Source organism: Phocoena phocoena, chromosome 14 (assembly GCF_963924675.1).
Source record: "Phocoena phocoena chromosome 14, mPhoPho1.1, whole genome shotgun sequence".
Taxonomy (NCBI): Eukaryota; Metazoa; Chordata; class Mammalia; order Artiodactyla; family Phocoenidae; genus Phocoena; species Phocoena phocoena.
The window spans coordinates 59,116,325-59,131,279 of NC_089232.1; the positions used below are offsets into that span (position 1 = coordinate 59,116,325).

Genomic DNA, 14,955 nt, shown 5'->3' on the forward strand with positions numbered 1-14,955 from the left:
ACTTTCACATTCAAACTGAATCTGGAAATGTGACATTAATTTAACCCAAAATTCTAGAGGCAGAAAATTATGTATGTGAAACTGATTTCAAAAGAATCAGCAGGAATACAGGAACTCTGTACAAAAAAATCTCCCTGATTGGATTGACATTTAGTGAAAAGAACTGGTTACATGTTCTTAGAGAAAGGGTTTTCAGTATAACACTGTACAAAAGTAGTATATAGTACTATTATTTTTTCACGGCAACAAGGTTAGTAAAGTCCAGCCTAGAACTGGCCCTCCTTTAATGAGAGAGAAATAATACTTAGGTACAGAGGCAGGCAAACCAGTCGAGGTTTACCCTTTTCCGCTTAATGTGTTGAAATCAGTTTCTTGTAAGTTGGACAATTGCTCTTCTTATTGTTTACACTATTATTTGCTTAAAAATTCTCTTTTGTACAATAGACTTTGTATTCAGAGCCAAAAAATATTTATTGAGGCCTATGAGGAGGTATGCGGTATATAATAAACACTACCTTTTAATAAGTTACCTACACTTTGTACCTATGCACTTTCTATATAAAGAATATATAAAGGAGTATATAAAAGTTTATTCTTTAATCCTTTTAAGAAAAACCCTGTTAAGCAGATAACAACAAAAAATAAATAAGGGAGAACAAATATAACAGACTATAAACTTCTATTTTCTTACTAGAGGTTTTCTTGAAATAGACCAATTTCTTCCATAATTTGAAAAATTATGGAAAAAAATATAAATTCGCAGCATTACTATGAGAGAGTTCATACTTTACCTGAATACACGCTTATTTAACTAAGCCCCCTTTCTCCTATACTCTGTATCCCACACCTATACCTACCAAGTGAAGTTACAGCAGATGATAAAAATAAAAATACCTAAGAATTTCCCCTTGTTTTGTGGAATATTTCCAACTCGTGTATTCCAAGTATTTATAGTGTAATGTCTTTTTTTTTTAATGGATGGTAAAAAAAGAAGTTAAATGTGCATTTATAAAGTTGGTATCTGGCAAATAAAGACATTGTATAAAGTTGAAACTGGATTTTTAAGCGATTCTAACAAAGAAAAGATTTTCATTTATTGAATATATAGAGTGGCTGAGCAGCAAGGCTGCTACTCAGAGAAGACAAAGTCCTCGTCCTCAGGATCTGAATATTAGTGGATGAGATGTGGTACTACAATACAAAGCAGAAAGCACTAGAAAGGAAGCACAAATACTCTGTGCTTCAAATGCAAATAATTTCAGAATTGCCACTACCAAAAAGATTTAAGGATTCAGGGCAATATAACACGGGGAAAAAACACCCTCTATTCCTTTGTCTTCCTGACTCCAAGAACTCGGGCCGTGTTGCTGAACACTGGTGGCTGGTTCTGAAGTGGCTGGATGGTCGGTGCAGGGCGGGCGGTCCCTTGAGGGCGTCACCCCTTTAGAGGCCTGTGGTGCAGAGACCACTACTCACAACGGTGGGGTTCATGGAGTTCTCACCCTGGCCAAACTCCCGATTACCTCTGACGAGCCCCGAAGATCAATGAGTAGCAGTCTAGGCCAGGTCCCCCAGCAGAAAGGCGGCGACGGCTGCAACATCAGCGGTTAAATTTTACAGCCTTTCATAAACCCGGTCTCGTGCACCTGCTGTAAGATTACCAGGGCTGAGGGTTCCTAGATTGGGGAAAACGAAAGCGTGGACGGAGAAGGGAGGAAAATAAGGAGGGCACAGGGAAAGGGAAGGAGGCGGGTTTACAGGCGAGCCCTTGGCGTTGCCATGGGAACGTATCCCTCCGCCAGTGATTCGCGTCTTAGCCTTTTCAGGTCCCTCCGCGCCGCTTCTCGGCTGTTTCCTTCCTCCTTTGTGCCGCGCAGAACGTCGAGATGACGCATGCGCAAAGAAACCCAGCCGCCGCATATATAAGCGCGAACCCAGGCTTTTCCTCGTAGTGCCGCCGGGACCGTTGGCGACTGTTACTGCGTTGTAGGCTTTGTAGTAATCGATCTCTGGGCGCTGCGAGCTGAAAGAGCCGAGCTCGCAGGCCAGTCATCATGTCGCGTTACGGGCGGTACGGAGGAGGTAAGACGGTAGGGGCCAGTGAGGGACGTTGCTGTGGGTGTAGTGAGTCTTTAGAGCCGTGAGGTTGGCGCGGCGGCTGGGAGACTGTTATTCCGCGTGCGTAATGGCGGCTTCGGCGTACACCATACGAAGCCGGAGACGGCAGGGGCGGGGTATCGAAGGAGGACAGGAGGTGGCTGGGTTAGGTCTGTGCCAGGGTTGATATGTATTCTTGGGCATTTTCGTCTCCTCGCCCAGCCCTCGATCCCTGTTTTGTTGTTGCCCTTCTTCGAGCCGCCCGCCCGTCCCTCACGCCCCCCCGCCCTCGGCTGCCATTTTGCGCACATTGACGACCATGGTGGCGCATTTTCTTGGCGCTTTCCCGCCACTTTGGCGGACAGATGTGGTCGCAGCCGTTAAAGGAGTGAATTTAAGACTGAACAAAACTGTGGCAGTTTCGAGCTGCGCGTTCTCGTCAGTCGGTCGGACTGCTGAGTGGGAATGGAGACATAACATGATCTTTAGGTCTGGCGGCTGGTGTCTTTTTCTCTTGGAGCTCTGTCGAGCGCGATTTATACTCTGGGGCGGGGGACCTGGAGTCGTGGGCGAGCCTGCGCCTGGGGCGGTTGCCGTGGATGATGAGAGCCGGCAGCCCCGCTCTCTCGGTCTGGCTTCCGCCGGGGCCAGCTCGCCGCCGACGCCGCTGCCGCCGCCGGCCCGCGCGCGCTCCTGGCGCGCCTGGGCCTGCCGGGCCGCGGGGGCGGGGCCGGGGCGGATCCCGCCCCATGCCTCGGAGTTGTCCTACCACGCGGCTGTGCTTGTGTTTTTTGGAGGTTCCCCTCCACCGCCCCCATTTGAACGTTAAGAACTTTGTCGTACGCTTAGCTTTTCAGAAATGTACGGACTTGTTGGTTTTAAGGCTAAAGTCAATCCTTGAGAGAGCGTTAAACATGGTTTGCAGTCTTAAGGATGGACTCTTGTAAGGCAAAGAATTCAAATTTAAGCCCGTTTTTTCATAACATACATTTTTCTATTTGCGTTTTTAAACAGAAACCAAGGTGTATGTTGGTAACCTGGGAACTGGTGCTGGCAAAGGAGAATTAGAAAGGGCTTTCAGTTATTATGGTCCCTTAAGAACTGTGTGGATTGCCAGAAATCCTCCGGGATTTGCCTTTGTGGAATTTGAAGATCCTAGAGATGCAGAAGATGCAGTGCGAGGCCTGGATGGGAAGTAAGTAACATGTCGGTTATGAAACTTAAGTGTTTGTGAGAATATTCCAGTGCTAAGCTTGGATTCTGTTGTCTGGAGGAGATTTTAAATAGTCATTTTATGAAGACAGGAACTGGGGAACAAAGGTGGGAGTTTGAAAGGCTTCTAAAGGTATAGCTGAAGCTTGTGAGGGCAAAGAGTGGTTGGAAAGTTCTAAATATAGGAGTCACGTGTTTTATTTTGTTTTTTTTAAGCATTAGAATTTCGTTGTTTTTCTTTTATAGAGTGATTTGTGGTTCCCGAGTGAGAGTTGAACTATCAACAGGCATGCCTCGGAGATCTCGTTTTGATAGACCACCTGCCCGACGTCCCTTTGATCCCAATGATAGATGCTATGAGTGTGGCGAAAAGGGACATTATGCTTATGATTGTCATCGCTATAGCCGCCGAAGAAGAAGCAGGTATTTATTTTAATAAAGGAGTGGTTGGTGTACTGGTTAATCAAGTTAATTTTCTTATTAGCAAGGCAGAAACTAGTATTTTTCTATAAACTTGAATGTTAATTGTACAGGTGTATTTTACAGTTTTTGTTTAATTAAATGTTAATGTATTAATAATCAACCTGGTCAAAACCTTTCAGGTTTCTTCGTTTGAGTCAGTCGCCTTGATTCAGAATGTCACGAGCCTTATGATATCATGCTGAGGCGCCTTGCAAATCCGACAATTAAGATCCTCCTAGACCTTGAGGTGATCAGCATAAGAGGCCAGATCCCCTCGAGTCATCTACACCTAGCTTCACCTTATTCTTTAAAGGGCAGAAAATTTGAGACGGTGATCGCCGTAACAGTAAATTTGGCTTACAATTGGGGCCCCCTCCGGTTTAGAAAGAGGAACACCAGATTGACCACATTCCCAACTAGAAAAATCTTCTTGCGTCAATCAAGCCTCACCTGGCTCATTTGGCTGTCAGTTTGATCGTCGTTAGATTGAAGAAAACATCTAGATGCAGCGATCGGCTATAGATACTTCTAGATCGTCTAGATCTACTAGACCATGGGCCAAAGAGGGTCGACCTGCAAACTTGCAAGGTTTATTTTAAATACACCTTACAGTGTTTTATATTATGTAATTCTAAGATGTAATTGAGCTTTTAACAAATCTTTTTTTAGGTAGTTAAAAAAAAAAAAGACAACTAATAGGCCCAGAGTTTATTTCCAAATGAGACACTAAGTTTAAATAGTTTTGAGATTTGATTTCAGCAGAGGCACACGAACTCTAAAAAGGAGTTGCCATCTAACATTTTGCTTTTTTCTGACTTGAAAAATAGGTCACGGTCTAGATCACATTCAAGATCCAGAGGTAGGCGATACTCTCGCTCTCGCAGCAGGAGCAGGGGAAGGAGGTGAGAGATGTTGCTTAATTCAAGTTTTAACAAGAGATAAAAAAACTTTAATTGGAAGTGGACTTAAACAACTTTGATTTAATTTTTAGGTCAAGATCAGCATCTCCTCGGCGATCAAGATCTGTGTCTCTTCGTAGATCAAGATCAGCTTCACTCAGACGATCTAGGTCTGGTTCTATAAAAGGATCGAGGTATTTCCAGTATGTAGCACCTTTTTTTCCCCTTATTTGTATTTGGATTGTCACGTCTTAATGACAGCAGTGGAGTATCTTAAGGACCTAATTGACATGGAATGCTTCAGGAAAACGTTGAATGTGTACACGTCCAGATGAAGAAAAGCCCAACTAAAGACTTTAAGGGCTGTTACAGAGGTGATAGAGGAGGGTCCAAAGCACAAATCCTCACATCATTCCAGTGAACACTGGGTAAACATGTTGGAAACTTTTCTGGAGTCAGCTTGTATCTGTTGTATAGGTAAATGATAATAGCACTAGAAGATGATAGTTGCCAGATACCTGGTAAGAAACCCTTTAGAACCAGGAGGAGATTTATTTAGAGTTAGAAGCAAGTTAAAACAAAGTTTCTCTTTGGAATGGTGGGGGTGAGTTTGAGACCATGGAAAATTTGTTTAGGGTAACATACATATGGATGAACATGGCCTGTTTAACCAGATACTTGGGTTAGACACTGAAATTTAAAAAGTTAAAAATCAAATTAGGCACCTCTGCATCTTTTACTTCCTTTGTAGAAGACCTTAAAAGGTGATGGAAATGGATAAAATTCTAGATAATGAGTTGATAGTGCTACTCGTGTCAGTGGTAGGGAATGCTACTGGGAGTTATTACTATTCAGTAATAGCACAGTCTTTATAAATTCAGGGATTCAAAAACCTGTGGTCCAATTGAAAAATCTCTGGACTCTATAAATGCATTTAACTTGGTTGCAGGACCTCAAGATGTGTTTGTCGGCCTGATTTGGTTTATGTGACAAATGGATGGCCCTTGAACGATGACAGTTTGTTGGTGATCCAAGAACAAAGCCTTACCCAATCATGGTTTTTCACTGAGCTTACCACCTGAAGAAATGGTTTCAGTTCAGGGGGTTGCTTTGATTCTTTTAAGATAAAATACCAGTTTTTCAAATGAACACCATATATTTCTTTTGGATACTCTACACTGTTTAAGAATATACCTCTGTACAGGAACTGTGACAACCCAACTCATGATAGATAATTGAAAAGGTGGTTCTTTATTTGATAACAGAACTTACCGAAAGCAATTCCTTGTCCAGTCTTGGACTGATACATGACATCTTGCTCTGTTTTAGCCACTATTCCTAGCCTACCTAATAAGGTACTCAGTAGTTGCTGAAGGAAATTACTCCTATGGACTAATTGGTATAATTGTATTTCTGTTTTTCATTAAGATCCCGGTCCAGGTCGAGATCAAGATCCAGGTCTCTTTCACGACCAAGAAGCAGGTAGGGTAAAAATCTCATTGATGCTCTTCTAGTTACATGGCACCAATATCCAAAGTGTTTTTGAATTGCTGAAATTTCAAGTGTTAGCAGTAAGCTTAGGTGTTGAGTAGGAACACAATACCTTATTAATAAACCAAACTTTAGTATTTCATTTATACATGGCCTCTTCTGGCTGACTTCCTGGACAAGGGTGTGTCAAGCTACAGTGAAAAAGAAGTTGGTGAATTTGGGGTTATAGTAAGTCCTATGTTAGAATTGATAGATGCATGGAGAAGCATTCTGAGTTCACGGTGCTTAAAGTAGAGTGTAAAAGATTATTTGTGATAAAATAAAGCAGTTCGCTTATTTTATGAAGAACAGATGTTATAAGATTAGCTTTTGTTAGTGAGAAATTGGTAGGTTCGTTTTCAGTTTAACTGCAGGACAATTTAAGGTCAAGATAGTTTGGGGGTTCATTTCGTGGTATTGTGACTTAAGGGGTTGGATAGTATTTTTTCTTAATAGAATTTCTGTTTAATAGAATTTATTAATAGAATTTCTCCTGTTTTGACAGCCGATCGAAGTCCAGATCTCCATCTCCAAAAAGAAGGTAAGCTAAATAACTTGTTGCCAGATCTTAACTGTCAGGTGTGGCCTCTGCAGAATTTGTTTGCTTACTGCCTGCTTTCCGGGCTTTGAGCTCTTTGGAGAATTGGTGCTATATATTAAAATACTAGATGCAGAGTTTCTTAGGTGATCCAAAAAAAAAAAAAAAAAAAAAAAACCCAAAATTCAAGTAGTTGTTCTCTTTAAATTTTGTAATATTCGTGATATTAAGCCTTACGTAATTTTTTAGACTTCTGCTGTAGGAATTTACTACTTTTGGCCACCTTTGAATTTATTGAAACTTGAGTTTTGCCCTGACATATATGCAAGAAGAGTTTCAGTAGACACTAATTGGTTCCAAACCTAATGTTTTTCTTTTTAGTCGTTCCCCATCAGGAAGTCCGCGAAGAAGTGCAAGTCCTGAAAGAGTGGACTGAAGTTCTCAAGTTCACCTTTTAGGGAAAAGTTATTTTGTTTACATTATTATAAGGGATTTGTGATGTTTGTAAAGTGTAACTTAGGGAAGGGTAATTCAACCATCTAATCAAAACGGATCTGGACTATTACTCTGTAAATTCACAGCAGTAAGGTAATATAAATTTTTGTTGAATGTATTAACATCCTATGGTCTGAAAATGTGGGTTTTTATTTGGCACATTTAAAATAAAATGTTTCTAATTAGATTTTTGATTTGTGTTCAGTATTAATGCTCCTCAATTTGGTAGCCTTCAGGAGTCAACCTTGATATTAACCATATTCATACAGACCTACATTCAAAGTTTAATGGTATTTAAGTCTTGAACATCACTGAATAGTATATATACACTTGGAAGATTCCTTTCTACACTTAAGAGTTTTGGGTAAGATGGTAAGAACTCAAGGGAGTCCCCCTTAGCATGAATGCATCATGACAAGTCCCTAAATCTGTTGGAGTTGGCGTCATTAGATGTTATCAGGCTAATGATCTCTTTTGTCAGGCTGTAGGGACCACTGACTTGCTATAAAGTGAGTGCAACAGGAACTGAGCAAGAGTAGCTGGACTTAATGCTGGAGAAACTGGTTTTTCTGAAGCCTATTTAAGTATAGTAACTAATTGAGGTTTTCAGCCTATTAGATAGGATGGTGTCAAATTCGAGTTCTCCATTCTAGGAAGTTATACTCAATGTTCTTTTGTTTCTTTGTTTTCAAACATTAATCAATTTTATGCCAAAATATTTGCATGTTTGAAGAATTGTCTGAATTTGGGACAAAACATCTTCATGTAAACCAGCTTTGCAAAATTTTCCAGCCCAGATATTCTCCTCTGTCTCTTCAAATGGATTGCCTTATTCTGAGCAGAGATCTATTAATTCCCAAGTTAGGTTTTTCAGTTCACGAACACCAACATACTTTATCTTATTTTGCCAGGCTGGTGCAAAGTAATTAAAGATGTCAATCAGAAATGTTAAAAAAGACTAAAGTAGTTTTGTAAATCCAACCTATATTTAGCAACACCTCATGTAGTTATTTTTTGGTAGCATCTGGTAAACTTCAGAATGTTAGAGCCAGTAGATTCTTTATTTGGACTTTAAATATCTTAAGTATCGTAGGACAGTAACAATTTTGAGTTTTCTGGTCAAGCTTTTGGTGCAAAAAAAATTTCATGCTGGTGGCACAGCTGTCTGCCCTTGCTTCTTATGCTTTTAAACAAAGTTATTGGATAACTTTACAATTTGGGAATACTGATCTGCCTCAAATTTATTTACTGGTCTGAATGATCATTAGTATGTTGGAAGTTTGGACGTTCTGTTTTTGGAATTTTGACAACTGGCTGCGTTATATGGTTGGTATAAAGCTATGTGTGTAATCAGCAGGCTTATTTGTTGCACTTGGTCAGCTTTAATTGTTCTGTATTATATAAAGATAAGATTACTCAACAATAAATCTGCAGAGAATAAACAGTCCTGATACTCAATTTTTGGAAGTGGGAGTTCTGAGCCAAGAGTAGGAAACATCCTGTAGCTTTGGGATGGATTACTAGCAGCATCCTAGAGATTAGTGTGAAAGGGTAAAAATGATATGGAGGAGGGGTTAGGGGAAAAAATGATTTTAAGAAACAAGCACAGAAAATTATATTTACCCTTATGGTAAAGAGAATACTGGGTGTATAGACCAACACCTTTTGTACCCTTGACTGCAAGTCCGTACCCCTGTGTTTAGTATACATCTTAAAATGATACATTTGTTCAGTGTACCTTTTTTTTGTTTAGAGGTTGGGACTGCTAAATTGATTGTGATTGACTTGATAAGTGCTGGTCTAAACTCATTGCTTCTAAATTATTAACCTGGCATTGATTGGTAGCTAATTGAACACGTCAGACATTGAGTGCTTTGGGCAATGAACCTTACCTTGGTTCTCTCTCCTAGGTATAGAGGTAGGTAAAGCATAACTCATGACTTCACTTTGGTAGTTCTCCTTTGGGCTTTGAATTAAGCTAAGTATCAAGTTAAAGTGTGGTCCTACCATTTTACCATGTCCCCTCTCCTGAGGACAAAATAAAATTTGAGGGGGTCTTGAAATACCATCATTTTGTGACTTTGGGTTAAATGAATGGTAGTGTGGGATTGTGGTTTTTGTCTTTGTGTAGCCTATCTCAAAGTCTAAAGGAACACAGTGATTTCCAGGATATATTAAGCTTAAGTAGGAATTGAAAGCTCTGAAACTGACATGTTGGCAATGAGTTAACAGTGAAGGACAGGAGCAAAGAATTCATTAGATCTGGCTCTGAGTGAGCAACAATTGCTTGGAGACCTTTGCAGGGGAGTGCTGTATAGTATAGCCTAAAAGATGTATGCATAATTTTATAGCTGGGAAGACACGAAGGCAAAGAAGGTCAAAGTAGCGAGAAATACTCGGGGCCTGGCTGGTATTGGAGTGTTCGGAGGGTGGTGAGAACTGGTGACAAGCCGAATAAATGAGACAAAGGTGCCTAGGTTTAAGGTATGGTAGTATTAAAGCTGTTATATCCAGATCTAAAAGGTGGGGAAGAAAAGCACCTTTAGGCGGTTTCAAAGCCTGTAAATTTTTTTCACAACTTAATAGGTTTACGGATACCATTCTAGTAAAAAATGTCAAAGGATATTGTCACTTAATCCTCACAACAAATTAATACTGTTGAAAACCCCATCTCATACAAGAGGAAATGGGCTCAGAGAGATTGGTAACAATACTGTACTATTAACCAGCTAAAAGGTAGGAAAAGTTTGATTCCTACTTAATGGTTTCAAAGCCCTAACTTTTAATAAAGCACCTTACTGCTCCCTTAAAATAAGACCACATTATGGAAAAGTCAGGAAGTAAAAGAACAAAATAACTCTTGGTCTTAGTTAATAAACTTTTCTTTCCAGACTTAATGGGGAAAAGATGCTAGATAGAAGGGTAATTCTAGAGCACAGCCCTCAAGGCCACTTCTCAAACCTAATGCTTTTTACTTTTCCCACAGGCTGCTGGCCCAACCTATTTTCCATTTTTTGATTTGGTAATATACTCAATGTGTATACAGTGAGAAGGCTCCCAACCCCTAACTCTCAGCTGCCCAGTTACCTCCCCAAAGGCAACCATTGTTGTCAGTTATATAGCCTGAGTACACATAGATATTTTCTCTCTTTTTTAATATTAAAAAAAAATTTTTTTTTAGCCACACCACATGGTTTGTGGGATATCAGTTCCCTGACCAGGGATTGAACCTGGACCCCAGCAGTGAAAGCTCCGAGTCCTAACCACTGGACTGCCAGGGAATTCCCACTTTCCTTTTTTCTTTTAACACAAAATACATACACCTTGTTTTTCTCATTTAATATCTTGGAGATCTTTCATATAAGTAAAAATGGCACTTTTTTTTTTTTAAGTTGCGTACTATTTAGTTGCTTGGATGGTGCATAATTTACGCATTAAACTTTTGTGCCCCTTCAATGTGCCAGGTACTACTAGCTTTGGAATATAGAAGTGAACAAAGTTTATCTTCATGGAGCTGGAGCTCTGGAGAGACAAAATGAACAAATATCAGGTGGGTAATAACTGATAGGGAGGATGATGAAACAAAGGATAGGGGATTGGTTGCTGTTGTGTAAAGGGTGGTCTAAGGAGGCCTCTGATAGCAGCAACATTGGGGCCAGAGAGAAAGTTACACCAGCTTCTGAGGGCACAGTTCATGCAAAGGCCCTAAAGTAGTCTGAAGCCCGTAGGAAGTGAACAGAGGGGAGAGTGGGAAGAGATGGCATAGGAAGGGAGGGGATGTAAGATATAGATCATGGAGGACTTTGTGTCCTTTGGGAGGGACTCTGTTTTCCTTGGAGAGTTTTTGAGCAAAGAGTGACAGGAATTAAATCAGTTCCCTACAAATAGATATGAGGGTAGTTTCTAATTACTACTATAATGCTGCAGTAGATAACCTTGTACAATACATTGCACATGTGACCCTGTATCTAGGATAATTCCTAGAAGTTGAATTGCTGGGTCAAAGGCTCCGGTGCATTTATATTTTTGCTAGGTACTATTTGCCCTGGTGGAAATGGATAGGAGTGCCTATTTCTCTCTGACATTGCCCAATTGGTACACATGGTGTAACCACATGGTGGGCTGTCAACCTTGTTGATTTTTACCAATCTTGTGTTGAAAAATGGTGTCTCAGCATAGCTTGTTTTAATTGCGGTAAAATACATGTTTTCCCCCCACTCTAAATTGCCGTGTGTTCAAGTCTGGTTTAGGTTTCCTTGCTCTCAACACACTGTCTATAGTAGGAGACTGTAATTGCCTGTTTACTTCTCCGTCGCTATTCTACCACAAGACAAGTTGTGACAGCAGGTACCGGGCCTTGTTCTGTTTCTTCATTGCCTAGTGCTTATTAACACTTAAATATCTGATGAATGAAAAGTGAATTCATGGATGAGTGAATGAATTCTAATCTGTTACACCAAACAGAAAATTGGAACCTCCTCTCTTCTGTGAGACCCTTATAATTAATCACCATTTCAATTAAAAGTCCATATTTTCAGTTTAGCTACCTGTAAGACGGACTCTGTCTGATCTGCCTGCAGGGAATTTAGATCCTTAGGCTGCTATTTACAATGCCCAGCTCTACTCTGCAACTCTAGTGCAAGGTTTTTATCCCCTCACCTGGGTTAACGCTGAGAGTTCTGCTCAGAAGGGGTGTGGGGAATTCCTGTGCAGAAAGTTCTCTGCAGAAAGGGTACAAACTTACTAACACCCCAAGAACTGGTGAGCCTAGGTGAGTCAGCCTAACCTATATAAGGAAGGTCAAGTCATCCATTTCTTACGACTGTCAGATGCCTAAGGTTATGTCCTATCCACCTCTTTAGATTCCCTGGGTTCTTAGTGACTGAAGCTTGAAGATGGCTGGATGTGATTACATACAAAGACCCTGTTTTTATCTCGGTTTATAATATATCTCTAAGAAATCTGGATTCTAGGAAATGAATCCTTTTGCTGCCAAGGATAAAAAATCTGGCTGTAAAGAAATAATCTCTGTGGCAGAGGTAAAGGTAGATGGGTCTGTTTATCTTGGTCATTGACATTGTTGGACTATCACCAGAGTTCCTGGGCCCCTATAACAAGAATTCCCTTTGCCTAAGAACGGGTACCCTGTGACTTTTTGTGTTACAGTGGCTGAGTCGAGTAACTGCAGACTGTAAGTGGCACAAAGCTTAAAATATTTACTCTCTTGACCTTTAAAGAAAATGTTTGCCAACACCTGGTTTAGACATTTCTCTTTTCTCTCTCTTTTTTTTTTTTTGGCCACGCTGCACGGCTCTCAGGATCTTAGTTCCCTGACCAGGGGTTGAACCCACACCCTCATCAGTCAAAGCCTGGAGTCCTAACCACTGGACCACCAGGGAATTCCCATGTTTCTCTTTAACTGTTCACAATCTTCAAAATAATTATCTCTGAAGATCTTGAGTACCAGGATTATTGGTAGGGTTGCCAGGGCCTTACCAAGACATACTTTTGATCTGGGAAGATTGTTTCTCTGTGACTTATTCTTGAGGAAGTAACTTCCTGAAGCTAGAGAGCAAATTCTAGCTAAACACACTAATGCGCTTAAAATACTGGTGAATGTTATGAGGCAATACTGAGGAAAGCTTTTACACTAGGGCAGTGGTTCTCAGGCCTGGTTACAAATCAGGATCACCCAGGGAGCTTTAAAAACATTCTAATGAAATCAGTTGCTGAGGGTGAAGCTTGGGCATTAATATTCTAAATATCTCCCTTGGTGATTCTAATATACAACCAAAATTGAAAACTGCTGCTTAAAGACTAGTGCTAACCAGCTCCAGCTTCACTAGTTAGACAGACTGGCCTAGCTTATTGCTATTAGAAAGCAGCACTCACATGTGATTCAAAGGAGGATTCTACAATACATCCTCTAGGATTCTCTGATCCTTTCTCTAACCAAATGACCCTATGCGGGAATGGAACCTTTCTATGAAAAAGGGGTTTATATTAGTACCAATAGAGGTCACTGTGCTCAAAGAAATACTCATTTTTTAAAAAGTTAGCATTCTGTTCAAGAGATTTGAAGGAGTATTTATCAGAACTATTTGGTTATATCGAACACTAAGTCAACTCCAGACATGGCCTCTCGTCACAATTGCTTCAAAGCATCTAAGGCTCTATTGCATGCGTACATTTATATACATTTATAGTTGTTATATCTTCCTGATATATTGATGTTTTTATCCTTATAAAATATCTCTCGTACTATTTCTTGTTTGTTTTTTGTTTTGTTTTGTTTTGTTTTTTTTGCGGTACACGGGCCTCTCACTGTTGTGGCCTCTCCCGTTGCGGAGTGCAGGCTCAGTGGCCATGGCTTACGGGCCCAGCCGCTCCGTGGCATGTGGGATCTTCCCAGACCAGGGCACGAACCCGTGTCCCCTGCATCGGCAGGCGGACCCTCAACCACTGCGCCACCAGGGAAGCCCCTATTTCTTGTTTTTAAGTCTATTTTTTCTGATATTAATATAGCCACTCTACCTATTTTATGATTAATGTTTGTGTGGTATGTTTTTTCCTTCCATTTACTTTCAGTTTTTTCCTTCCATTTACTTTCAGCTTATTGGTGCCTATACAGTTGACCCTTGAACAGCGTGGGTTTGACCAACATGGTCCACTTACACGTGGATATTTTTTCAATAGACTACATACCTCCGTGGTCCGCAGAGGCAGAGCCACAGATGCAGATGGCTGGCTGTAGTTATGTAGGTTTTTGACTTGGTGGTCATGGTGGTGGGGTACTTCAAGGATCAACTATAGTCAGTTGCTTGATCTTGCTTTTTAATTCAGTCTGACAAACCACCTTTTGGTTTGTTTAGACCATCTACATATAGAATATTGATATGGTTGGATTTATAATTGCCATTTTGTTGTTTTCTATATGTCTCTTGTCTTTTTCTCTTCCTCCTTTTATGGCTTTCTTTTGTATTAAACATTTTTTTAATGAACTATTTAAATTTTTTTTTTACTGTATTTTTGAGTTATTTCCGTAGTAGTTGGCTCTTAATTTATCATAATTTACTTCAGATTATTTATTTATTTGTTTTTTGGCTGCGTTGGGTCTTCGTTGCTGCTCGCTGGCTTTCTCTGGTTGTGGCAAGCAGGGGCTACTCTTCGTTGCGGTGTGCGGGCTTCTCATTGAGGTGGCTTCTCTTGTTGCCGAGCATGGGCTTGTGGGCTTCAGTAGTTGCAGCATGCAGGCTCAGTAGTTGTAGCTCTTGGGCTCTAGAGCACAGGCTCAGTAGTTGTGGCACACAGGCTTAGTTGCTCTGTGGCATGTGGGATCTTCCTGGAGCAGGGATCTAACCCATGTCCCCTGCATTGGCAGGTGGACTCTTAACGACTGCGCCACCAGGGAAGTCCCTACTTCAGATTAATATTCTGGTAAAATATAGAAATTTTGCTCCAGTATATTTTCTTTTCTTGAACTTCCTTCCCTGTGCCGTATTGTATATTATAAACTCAATGATACAGTGTTTAATTGCCTTATACAACCTTATATCTTTTAAAGAAAAGATGAGAAGATTTACTGTTTCTGATATTCTTCATTTCTTTCCATGGATTCAAGTTATTGTCTTAATTTCGTTTCAGCATGGAAGACTTCCTCTAGTATTTCTTGTAAGACAGCTCTGTTAGCAATGAGTTTTCTAATTGTTTATCTTGTAATTT

At 40.4% G+C, this 14,955-nt stretch overlaps 1 protein-coding gene across 3 annotated transcripts; it reads left to right on the top strand.

The window, feature by feature from the left end:
• Positions 1 to 1,909: 1,909 nt before the first annotated feature.
• SRSF7 (serine and arginine rich splicing factor 7) lies at positions 1,910 to 7,420 on the top strand. 3 transcript variants are annotated; one of them, XM_065891069.1, is made up of 8 exons: positions 1,910 to 2,082; positions 3,112 to 3,292; positions 3,556 to 3,732; positions 4,599 to 4,673; positions 4,763 to 4,873; positions 6,099 to 6,152; positions 6,706 to 6,741; positions 7,120 to 7,420. In XM_065891069.1, the coding sequence occupies exons 1-8, from the start codon at positions 2,055 to 2,057 to the stop codon at positions 7,172 to 7,174; spliced, it is 717 nt and encodes a 238-aa protein (XP_065747141.1). In that variant the 5' UTR covers positions 1,910 to 2,054; the 3' UTR covers positions 7,175 to 7,420. The 3 variants fall into 3 exon arrangements, with proteins under 3 accessions (XP_065747141.1, XP_065747142.1, XP_065747143.1); XM_065891070.1 differs by having other exon boundaries at positions 1,949 to 2,082; positions 4,763 to 4,864; XM_065891071.1 differs by lacking the exon at positions 6,706 to 6,741 and having other exon boundaries at positions 2,055 to 2,082; positions 7,120 to 7,174.
• The last annotated feature ends 7,535 nt before the right edge of the window (positions 7,421 to 14,955 follow it).